Source organism: Carassius auratus, chromosome 4 (genome assembly GCF_003368295.1).
Source record: "Carassius auratus strain Wakin chromosome 4, ASM336829v1, whole genome shotgun sequence".
Lineage (NCBI taxonomy): Eukaryota > Metazoa > Chordata > Actinopteri > Cypriniformes > Cyprinidae > Carassius > Carassius auratus.
Genome location: NC_039246.1, coordinates 18,675,526 through 18,688,572, shown reverse-complemented (window position 1 = coordinate 18,688,572; position 13,047 = coordinate 18,675,526). Strand labels below are relative to the sequence as shown.

Here is a 13,047-nt window from a genome sequence, read left to right as displayed (position 1 = left end):
TTGACGATATGCAATATCAATCACCACTTTTATGTATTTGGTCTCATTGCAGGGTTATTTATTTTCTCCAATTCTTTTCTCAAAAGATTTACTTTTCTAAAATATGTATCACATGCACATTGCACACACATTATACAAATAATAAAATATAATTATTAGCATTATTATATTAAGTATACCCTTGTAAAAAAAACAGATTTATGGAAATTATATTTTGACCTAGAACTAATTCATGCACATAAATGATTCTGAAAGGATTCTACTACTAGGACCACTACAGTCAGATGCCCAAACAAATATTTTAGCATAAATAAATATATATATATTATATGCAAATAAATCCAGCTTCGTCATTCATAATTTTTTGCTATTTAAAATCAGAGATGCTATTCATAATTACCTTTATCTCAAATACTCAAAAGTTGCGACATAAGTATGTTTGAAACTAGTTTACTAGCACGTTTTTTAGGAAATTGAATCGTCAAATTAAATGCATCAAAACCATTATGAAATGCACATTGAAAACTCAAAACATGAGTCTTGAAACCCCTTGCATTCTGTTCGATTCTGTTGTCCTCAAGCTCTTTGAAAGCAAGAACACGCTCTGTGTAAACATCTGCTAAGCCTGCACTTCCACGTTTGGTTGCTCGTCTATTTTCTCTTTTTCTTTCTCAAAATCTCTCCTCTTGTGACACCTTCAGCTTCATGGTCAAATCTTGAATCCAGCTTTAATATACTGCCAGAAACCAGATCTGTCCAACACACACAGCTCTGTGTGCAATATTCAAGCTGTGTTCTCTGTATAATGTGTGCTTCCATGTGACCATCACGGAGCTCGTGGATGTGTTTGTTCTTGCTCTCCCATTAAAGGCCATGACACTAATTACAGACCTCATGATCTGTTAGCAGTTTCTCATGAAATGTACATGCTTGGTCTCACAACACACAGATACAGACACCTAAAAGGAGTCAACATTTGCGGCTGGAGACAGAATGACACCTCCATAACTCTTGGGTTGGATCGAATTATAAAAGCAGTCAGAAATAACTGAAGATATCGGTTTACTTCATTTCAACTCTGACCTTTGGCCTTCATCTCTCTCTCTCTCACACACACACACGTTCACGGTCTTTGATGGTTTCCCCTGCTGCCAGCATCCTCAGGCGTCTGATTCAGTAGGACACACAGTCTCTTTCTGACCGTCAATAGAATCTTTAAAGGTTTTAAAAGACCCAAGTTTGTTGTTGAGGTTATTTGGTCTCTTTGGACACAGACCATACAACATTTTTGTATTTACCATTAAAAATATATATTCAGATGTTTAAGAAAATTTAGAAAATCAGCTAATTTCTTTGTATTTGTGTTGTCCAGTGGTTTGAGGACACACACTATGTGTGTTTGGGTAAAAGATCACAGAAGTCAGGCAGATGGGCACACAGTTGGGATTTTATAAGCTGCCACACTCTCCTGATCACACACACACACACAAACACACACACGGTGGCATAAACATTGGCAGTAAGTGATATGTAATTATATATATATATATATATATATATATATATATATATATATATATATATATATATATATATATATATATTACAGCATGTGGACACACACAACACAAACATTTTCAAACAGACGAGACCTTCTTAAAACCAATTCAGATGGGAAAATTGATAACATCTGTCAAAGTCATAAACAGATAACCCACTGACACACACACACACACACACACACACAGGTGGAAATTAATCAACAGAGTAGCAAGGACATGGATGGAGGTACGGACAGACAGACATATAATGGACAGACACACAGACAGACAGATAGATGGATGGATGGATGGATGGATGGATGGATGGATGTATAGATAGATAGATAGATAGATAGATAGATAGATAGATAGATAGATAGATAGATAGATAGATAGATAGATAGATAGATAGATAGATAGATAGATAGATAGATAGATAGATAGATACAGTATTGTTCAAAATAATAGCAGTACAATGTGACTAACCAGAATAATCAAGGTTTTTCGTATATTTTTTTATTGCTACGTGGCAAACAAGTTACCAATAGGTTCAGTAGATTCTCAGAAAACAAATGAGACCCAGCATTCATGATATGCACGCTCTTAAGGCTGTGCAATTGGGCAATTAGTTGAATTAGTTGAAAGGGGTGTGTTCAAAAAAATAGCAGTGTGGCATTCAATCACTGAGGTCATCAATTTTGTGAAGAAACAGGTGTGAATCAGGTGGCCCCTATTTAAGGATGAAGCCAACACTTGTTGAACATGCATTTGAAAGCTGAGGAAAATGGGTCGTTCAAGACATTGTTCAGAAGAACAGCGTACTTTGATTAAAAAGTTGATTAGAGAGGGGAAAACCTATAAAGAGGTGCAAAAAATGATAGGCTGTTCAGCTAAAATGATCTCCAATGCCTTAAAATGGAGAGCAAAACCAGAGAGACGTGGAAGAAAACGGAAGACAACCATCAAAATGGATAGAAGAATAACCAGAATGGCAAAGGCTCAGCCAATGATCACCTCCAGGATGATCAAAGACAGTCTGGAGTTACCTGTAAGTACTGTGACAGTTAGAAGACGTCTGTGTGAAGCTAATCTATTTTCAAGAATCCCCCGCAAAGTCCCTCTGTTAAAAAAAAGGCATGTGCAGAAGAGGTTACAATTTGCCAAAGAACACATCAACTGGCCTAAAGAGAAATGGAGGAACATTTTGTGGACTGATGAGAGTAAAATTGTTCTTTTTTGGTCCAAGGGCCACAGGAAGTTTGTGAGACGACCCCCAAACTCTGAATTCAAGCCACAGTACACAGTGAAGACAGTGAAGCATGGAGGTGCAAACATCATGATATGGGCATGTTTCTCCTACTATGGTGTTGGGCCTATTTATCGCATACCAGGGATCATGGATCAGTTTGCATATGTTAAAATACTTGAAGAGGTCATGTTGCCCTATGCTGAAGAGGACATGCCCTTGAAATGGTTGTTTCAACAAGACAATGACCCAAAACACACTAGTAAACGGGCAAAGTCTTGGTTCCAAACCAACAAAATTAATGTTATGGAGTGGCCAGCCCAATCTCCAGACCTTAATCCAATTGAGAACTTGTGGGGTGATATCAAAAATGCTGTTTCTGAAGCAAAACCAAGAAATGTGAATGAATTGTGGAATGTTGTTAAAGAATCATGGAGTGGAATAACAGCTGAGAGGTGCCACAAGTTGGTTGACTCCATGCCACACAGATGTCAAGCAGTTTTAAAAAACTGTGGTCATACAACTAAATATTAGTTTAGTGATTCACAGGATTGCTAAATCCCAGAAAAAAAAAATGTTTGTACAAAATAGTTTTGAGTTTGTACAGTCAAAGGTAGACACTGCTATTTTTTTTAACACACCCCTTTCAACTAATTGCCCAATTGCACAGCCTTAAGAGCGTGCATATCATGAATGCTGGGTCTCATTTGTTTTCTGAGAATCTACTGAACCTACTGGTAACTTGTTTGCCACGTAGCAATAAAAAATATACTAAAAACCTTGATTATTCTGGTTAGTCACATTGTACTGCTATTATTTTGAACGATACTGTAGATAGATAGATAGATAGATAGATAGATAGATAGATAGATAGATAGATGTCTGACAGACACAGATGACAGACAGACAGTTAGATGTCCAACAGATGTCCGACAGACAGACAGACAGATAGATGTCCAACAGACAGACAGACAGATGACAGACAGACAGACGATAGATGACCGACAGACAGACAGACAGATGACAGACAGAGACAGATAGATAGATAGACATTTCTACAGAAGTAGAACATCTGTCACTGATCAAATTCAATAAACACCCAGCATGTTTATAAAATCTTCAAAAATATTTTTTCTTATTATTTGGATTTCACTCCCAACTACAGACTTAAAACCCCCTTAGCTAACATATTCAAATCCATTCTGCAGAGTTCTGCAATTTTATTTTATTTTTTCCAACAAATAAGCATAAATTCTTCAGATTTTGTTTGGGCCTTCTCATTTGCGTCTGTAATCACTGTAAATTTAGGTCTACTGTCTAAAAACTTCATACCCAGCATATTCACAAAACTGAACTGATCTGTAGTGTATAAGCAGGCTTCAGTGAACTGAATTAATGTAAGAGAGAGAGAGAGAGAGATGAATTCGTTCACAGCTGGAGGATACTTTAACAGACATGTCCTACATTAGCCTTCAATCGTCCTCACACACACACGCCGCTTCAGAGACGGTCTGATTCTGGCAGCAATTGATATGATAATCTTACGTGACATCTCTAGATCTGCCGTAGGCTAAAGAGTTTGGAATAGGATAAACAACATTTCTAAATAAACAAAAAAGCTGATTTGAAAATAATGACACTAAAAGCAGACACTAAAAGCAAGAAAACAGTTTATCTATTTAAAAAATAATAATCTTGACTACTTTGACTGTATGGACAACCTTACATTTAATTTTATTACAGTTGACAGGGACCTTTAATACTCTTTCATACAGTGACAAAAACACATTAAGCACAAAAACATGCAGTACACAAGTACACAAACATGTTTTAGGTGGTTCAAATACGTTTTGAGTTTAGATATCACTAGAATATCACACTCCTTTCAGCCAATCAGATTCGAGGACCAAACAGAAATGTTTTAATGTTGTGTATATAAATATATATATATATATAACACCAAATGCTTAAAAATCAATTGTAGGATTATAAACCCGTTCATTTTAGTTTTCAGTATTTAGTTTTCACCTATTTGGTTGAATTTAGTTGAGTCAGATTATAAAATCTGGCATTTATTGTTTATCAACCACAACATGAATAATAATTAATATCAGTGCATCTCAAAATTTGATCGGTTCCTTTTTTTTTTCTTAATGAAGAATCATACGCTCACTAAGGCTGCATTGATTTGAAATAAAACTGTGTTCAAAATACAGTAAAACTGTAATTATCCTAGTTTGAAATTAATGGGGTTTTTTATATATATCTTATGATAGCAAACCTGGATTTTCAGTAGCCATCATTCTTGTCTTCAGTTTCACCTGACCTTTCAGAAATAATTTTAATATGCTGATCTGGTGCTTTTTTTCCTTAATATTTTTTTGGAAAATGTAATACTTGAAACAAAGTATTTAAGCACAGCATTTACCTGCAGCTTCCATTTTTTAAATGCCGTTACTGTAACGTTTGATCAATTGAATGCTGCATTGCTAAATAAAACTATAAATTACTTTCTCAAAAAAAAAAAAATCTTACCAACCACAAATTTCTGAACCCTAGAGTACAGCCCAAATCCCTCCCATGACCATTTGTGTTTGGATTCTGAGAAACAATGGCTCTGATTTCATGAAAACCAACATCACTCGCTCCGTCAGAAAGTGCAAATCATAAACTCATTAAAGTCGCACTTTGACTTGAGACAAAAAGCTACCATAAACCTGTCTCCTCAAAACAACTTCACACAGTTTCCTGAATTACAACCTCTAACAAAGGAAACCAGATTAAAAACTTGAAACTGTCGTCATTTGAATAAGAAATTCTCTGACAGACATGAGCAGATAAACAAACACTCACCCCAGTTAAGGTCTTTATGTTGTGCAGTGCATTCTGGGCCTCCAGGGCAGCTTTCCGTGTGTAGAATGTGACAAAACAGCACCCTGGGAAAACAGACAGAGATGGAGAGAGAGAGAGGGAAAGAGAGAGGTAAGCATTTTAAGCATGCAATAAGCCAAGTGGATTTGATCTTTTTCTTTTCGTCCCACTACCTGCTGAGAGAGAAAACAATCTCACTGCTGTCAAACAGATCTCTGCCAAACTATACCACAGAGAAGACAAGGGACAAGGGAGAGAGAGAGCGCGAGAACGAGAATGAAAGGAAAGAGGCTAATACGTGATGCTTAATAAACAGCCATATGGAGTGGGATTTTGGACCAATGAGAATTCACTGTGGGAGGGGCTAGCCAGCTTGATGCCTCATGTTGTTGAAAGCATGACTGAGGTAAAAACTCTGATGAAAGAGAAAACACTGCACATTGTGGCATAATGGCAAACAATCAGAACATATCTGAAGAAAAGACCAACCACAACAGATACAAGACTTTTAGACCAATGAGATTTCAGTAAATTAAATAAATAATAATTATTATTTATTTATTCATTAATTAATTCAATTAAATATAAATAAATAAATAAATAAATAAATATATATATATATATATATATATATATATATATATATATATATATATATATATATATATATATATAGTGCAAATAAATAAATAAATGTGTGTATGAATCTTTTTCAAATAATACAATAAAAAAACATAATAATAATTAATTTGCTCATAAAACCGACATTAATCACATGATGTATTTCTGTGCAGCTGAGAAGGACAACGTAATGCGCAAGTTTGTTAAACATTTTTTTATTTTTTATTTTTTTTATTTTGCATTACTCTGTTTAGTGTTTTTTACTAAACAGTGTTTTAATGTTAACTAAAAGTAAGACTAAAACTATTAAAATTTAATTAATTGAAATAAGGCTTAAATGAAATCAAATATAAATATTAGATGCTAGAATGCTTACACTTCAAAATTGGACTTGAAAGTTAATTAAAATTAAGTATTACTAATTCCTAACACTCAAATAGAAAATAAGGCCCAATCGAAATAAAAAATAACTAACTAAAATTATAAAGCACTTATTACTAAAAACAAATTACAATTAAAAATAAAATATACAAATAAAAGCATGTTTAGAGTATTAAAAAACAGTATAATAGCATATAAATATTACCAAAAATAACACTTATTTTCAGACGGAAAACATACTTCAGACTCAAATGAAATATGTAACACTTAATGGACATGTTCCATTAAGCCACACAATTTCATGATTCTTTTTAAGGCCAACAAAACCAAACGACCAAAAGGCTCTGTCCTTCATCAGAAGATTGAAAATGAGTATGTGTACAGTATACTGTATATCTACACGCATCACTGTCCTTGACTGGGCATTGGAGCACAGAAGTACACACACACACACACACACACACACACACACACACACACACACACACACACACACACACACACACACAAAGGCAGAGATCACCAGAGAGGACTGACAGAAAGAATCAGCTGGGGACCTTTGTATGTATGTGTGTGTGTGTGTGTACAAAGCAAGCTGAGAGTGCTGGCATGTTTTATTTAGAGAGAAAAGAGAAGAGGAACAAGAAAAAAAGAGTGAACTGAATCCCCTTTTACTGCCAAGGAGAATTTTGGCAGGATAAACTAAGGACTCACTCATCCCTGGCAACGTTGCAGTCCAGTCCATGGCCAAAACAACCCTGTTCCCAGTGTCACACACAAACACACACCTCAGTCACCAGTAAGTGATCATACACATTTAAACTCCCAACATGCCTGAAACATTCCCATCAGTCAACATTGATATTGGTCCTGGCTGGGAGGCTTAATGGTTCCGGGCCATTAACACAAAGGTTGCAAGTTCAATCCCAATTAAGTGTGACCTACGAACTGAAGTGTTAATGAGATCCTGGTTCTGATCAATCAAACCAATGTGTCTGAAAAAAAAAAAAAAAAAATCTGACCCCAGGGGTCTCAAAGGACTGTATCCAGAATTAATGTACCATATCTGCTAAACAGACATGTAGTCTAATGCTCTGATTTTTCGCACAAAAATACCAAGAGCGTTCTCAAAACTGTAAGCTTAAATCTGATTGGCTAGTTTTGAAAATGAAGACAGTGGTTGGTTGCTTCCTGTCTCAGTTGCCAAAATGAGCTTCAGTGTGGACCAGACTTCATGTTTATACAGCAATAAACACATTTTTTTTTTTTCAAAAGCATGGTACTAAATGCATGAAACAATTGTGAAACATTTGATATAGGGGGAGTGTTCACATGCGTTTTGTGTACAGAGATTCGAGTTAATACCACATGAGCCTAAACACTCCACAGCTACTCTGACAGTAATACTACATGAGCTCATAATGCTCCAGTAGTATTAAGTAACACTCCACTACATCAAGACTTGGAAGGCATCGTACACTTGCGTAAGACCACTGAAGTTAAAGATAAAAATAAGATTGAGAAATCTCATAGTTCTGACTGAAGAGCCATGAACAAATCTATTATAAAAAGCTGTTTACACGCACTACTGAACTCACAGTAGTGAACCAATGTGGTATGTTGCTTTGTTATTATTATTATTATAATAAAGGAAACTGTACTGTTTGTACATATTAAATGCAATATATATTGTAATATATATATCAACAGTATTGATATATACTGATATTTGTGTTGTGGTGCTTTAGAATTGTAGGCAGGGGGTCACTAATAATTAAATTATTTTATTTGTTGGTCCGTATTGGCCTAAAAAACTTTATTTGACATCAAAAAAATAAATAAATTGCAAACATCTGTGCTAAAGGATTTATTTATGTACTTACTTATTTTTGCAAATTTAAGAGTGGTGTCATTAATCAGATTATTTTAGCTGATTTTCCCGTGTTTAATGCGAATGGGGCACTTCACATTCTACTAAAACACACAGGTGACAACTTGCGACTTCACTGATTTTGCATACCATTCTCCTTTTCCAGGTTTCTTCTAGAACATAGAGATCTCCAAAACCTTTCAAATGCTGCCTTCAAAACAACGCTAATACACTAATATGAGCCAGTCGGCCAATAAGATCCTGTTCATTCCTGTGTTGTCAGCAAAAGTGCTTTCTCCACTCTGCCAGCAACTCATTCCTTGGCTGTTGACAGCGGTTCGTGTTTAATCGTGTTGCAACGCTGGAAACTTTTGACAATCCCAGGCAGGGAGGTCAGAACAGCCATCCTCAAAGTGTTTTCCACATCCGTACGTGGCAGGACTGCTGACGTACGCTCTGAAAACCCATGCCTCACCTGAGACGGATAAGACAGGATAAAACCACGAGGCATACAACCGCCTCAAGAGCTCCGTGACCGTTCGCACTCGTGCTCAGACTCGCTGACAGATGGATGTGCATGCTTACAAACCCAGCGCTCATGTTTGGGTCTTTGCACATCTAACAGTAACAGAAAGATGCTTTTATATTTGATAATATATTAAAAAGTGTACCTGTGCTATATTTCTTTAAAATTAATTCCACTTCTGTTTCATGATTTTGTTACAGTTACTACTACAGTCGATAACAGTTGATACAGTTATTACTATAGTCTTCACGAATAACAAAAATAGATTTTTGTCTCAAGTCACTTTTTCTTGGTTAAATAAACATTCCTTAGACTAGGGCTGCATGATGTGTCATTTAATCATTGATATCGCGATGTACGAATCCACGATAGTCACATCGCAGGATGTGCGATGTAGGCTATCGTAGCTGATCCAACTGTACGGGCCAGCTGCTCCCCGGCCCTTCACGAATGTGACTCGCAGGTTAATTGCACAGTTTAACCATCATAGAGTGAAAGTTTATAATTTGCATGTTTTTAAGTCCTGTCAGTTTAACAGGGAGAGAGAGTGTGCGAGAGAGAGAGAGAGAGAGAGAGAGAGAGAGAGAGAGGGGGAGAGAGCACGCACCAGAGAGAGAGCGCAGTGCGAGGGAGATCGAAAAAATTAGATTAGATTTAATATCGCAATATATATCGCAGAAAAATAAAATATCGCAATGTAATTTTTTCACAATATAGTGCAGCCCCCTACCTTAGACCATCAGAAATAGTCAGCATTTACTCCCGACATTTAAGCCGCTGAAGACGCAAGTGGATTATGTTTGTTTCTGAAGGGAATGAGCCCCTCTGATCTACCTAAACGCGTTTATATTCGCGAGAATCATTCGTGATCCAGCTTCACTTTATGTTTTTATGAATATCTGCAAATCGCCTTTCCTAGCAATGTGCCAGTTAGCAAGTTCTGTGGCTAAATGTGGCAATCTCAACAATAAACAATCTCAGAGGACTGCTTCTTTACTCCATGGAGGAGAGAGGTGGGGTGAGCAGAGCTCATTAGCATTTAAAGGGACATGCACCAAAACGGGTTGTTGTGAACAGAGCTGTTTTTGACAAGGTAAAGAGGGTTTTGTTTTACAATACCATTGAGAAATTTTAACCAAAGTACTTTATATTATAGACTTTTCACAAAGACCCTAAAGAATCTTATCAAATTGTGGAATATTGACATCTAACAGTTATCTATTTATTAAAGCCAGGCATGAATCTCATCAAGTTAGTGTTTTTAAGCATTTTACATTCATTCCAAAATAATATCTCAACAATTTGAGTTCAGCCATTCTTTTTAATAGTCAATTTTTAACGATTTTAGATTTTTTTTTTGATCATCAGTCATCAAAGCTCAGTAAATATTTTTTCACAGACACAACTCCCACAGAATCATGTTTTCAGGCCATTTCGAGTCTTATTTTGACATTACAAAGTGCTTATATCTAAGTGTGTGGGTTGTTTACTTTTTTAAAAGTAGTCTTCCCATTAACGCCATTGTGTTGTTCATTCAGTCTGATTTGCAGAACATGCACAAACACAAGAGGCGAGATTTGTCGCATGAACCAATCAAAGCCGAACATAACCAGCCATATCCAAACATATTGCGATGAAGGCATTGCCTCCTCTCAGGTGACTTCCCTCCATTCATTCTCAATGACCCCCCCACCAAACTCAAGGCACACTTTACAGACTCTGTTAAAACTCAATGGGCTCAGGGGAGGTGAGAGACATGCCAACTCCTGCTGAAACTTTACCTGCTGGTGGTGTGGTTGGACAATGTTTCAATGATTTATACACTGTTAATGTCATTTTGTAACATTTGCATTGTTTTATATTTGATTTTTTTTTTTTTTTTTACTTATTCAATATTTTGAGGAGGCACTCACTTGCCTCCTTGGATGAAATGCCCCTGCCCCGAAACTATTTTTGCTTTTCAGTTTAAACTCAGCAGTTCCCAGTGATTTTTTTCTTTTCTTTTTTTTTCTGAAAATCAAGTAGTCTTTCACAACTGACTGTCAATTCAATCCGGAAACTGCCGCTTTCCATGATCCAATCAATTCCTGAAGGACAAAACGAACCGCCCTAAGCATTCTCTATCTCGTTTCACTTGGAAATGTGTCGCATTTTGGAAGTATGACAGGTTGCGGATCCCGTTTTGTTGTTGACTGTAAACGAAAACGTCTTGAATGCCAATTATTCCCAGATTCAGTTTTTGATCTGTTTTACGAGACAGGCCGTCCAAAGCCCTAAAGTTATGGACTTAATCCCATGAACACACATATCTTTTAGAATACATTTCAATACATTAGCAAAGCACGTCTGCATTTGGCCTTAGAGGACACATACACACTTGTATCATTCTGCGGCTGTGCTACGTGTCCAGGGACTGAAAAGGATGCACTCACAAACACATCCATTCATCTTGTGAGCGTGTAGGCGTGCGTATGCGTGTGTGTGTGACGGACTTCAAAGGCAGACAGGAATACATCTTTACTAAAGAACCCCAGCTGCTCAGGGCCATTTAGCCCTGGACCGCTCTCGCATCACTCAATCAACAAGGGACAGTCTGTTTCTATGTGTGTGCGCGTGTGCGAACCATGCTAAATTGCAGCTCGGCTCTGGTAAACAATTCCTGCTCTTCACCTCTGGGTGCATTTATATTCTATGCCTTCGTTCTGTCCTCGCACACACATGCATGGGGCAGGCGATCTGTGAGGCCGTCTGTTCGGAAGCACCTCCCCACTGATGCTCAGGCTATGGCGGCCAGGCAGGGACGCACACGGGGCACAGGACGCAACATCCCATGCTGAATCGGAACATCGGGCTCGTGATCGTCGATTAAACCATTGTAATAAACTGGTACATTTCCACACTGAAAAAAAAGGTTGGATTTGGGTTGACTGAATATCACACTGGCCCCTTAAACCTACAAGTCTTAAACCAGGAAGCACTAATGTCAGTGACCAAGGGTGCAGAATATTGTCCTCACTGCGTGAAGCTAATAAAACAACAACAACTCAAGATGCAAATCTAGATTGCTTCCATTATAACTCAGTTGTCTGCACTGCTGTGGTGCAGCATGGTGTGATGGACAGTGCAGTACGCAAAAGCAAAGCTACTACATCCACTTACAAAATACACTTAAAGCATAGATTTTCATTTGTTTCAGTCATTCATTTCAGTAATTCAACTCAAATTGTCAAACTTGTGTATTAAATTAATTCAGTGCAAGTCTTTGGTTCTATTAATTGTGATGATTCCGGCTCACATTTAACAGAAAACCACCAATTCAACAAATTAGAATACTTCATAAGACCAAAAAAAAAAAAAAAAACATTTTTAGTGAAATGTTGGCTTTCTGGAAAGTATGCTAATTTACTGTACATGAACACAATACTTGGTTTGGGATCCTTTTGCTTTAATTACTGCCTCAATTAGGCGTGTCATGGAGGTGATCAGTTTGTGGTACTACTGAGGTGGTTTCTTTGACAGTGGCCTTCAGCTCTTCTGCATTTTTTTGGTCTCTTGATTCTCATTTTCCTCTTGACAATACTCCATAGATTCTCTCTGGGGTTCAGGTCTGGTGCACTTGCTGGCCAGTCAAGCACACCAACACCATTGTAATTTAACCAACTTTTGGTGCTTTTGGGCAGGTCTTCAAAAACTGGTCAGCAGAAGGAAGCATGAAGTTCTCTAAAATTTCTTGGTAAACTGGTGCAGTGACTTGATTTTCAAAAAACTCAATGGAACCAACAGCAGCAGGTGACATTGCACCCCAAATCACCACAGAATGTGGAAACTTAACACTGGACTTCAAGCAACTTGGGATATAAGCTTCTCCAACTTTCCTCCAGACTCTAGGATCTTGGTTTCTAAATGAAATAAAAAAAACTTGCTCTCATCTGAAAATAGGAATTTGCAGGTTATGTATTAAACTAGTCGGTTGCATCAGTGGAAAGTCACG

The 13,047-nt window shown here is 37.0% G+C and overlaps 1 protein-coding gene across 23 annotated transcripts in view; it reads right to left on the bottom strand.

Moving 5' to 3' along the window:
• Window positions 1-13,047, bottom strand: part of LOC113061565 (CUGBP Elav-like family member 2) — a 138,752-nt gene that overhangs the window by 35,232 nt on the left and 90,473 nt on the right. For all 23 annotated transcript variants that reach the window (XM_026230819.1, XM_026230764.1, XM_026230782.1 and 20 more), the window contains one exon: window positions 5,641-5,723. In XM_026230819.1, the coding sequence (XP_026086604.1) occupies window positions 5,641-5,723 (83 nt within the window). The remainder of the gene's footprint in view (window positions 1-5,640; window positions 5,724-13,047) is intronic.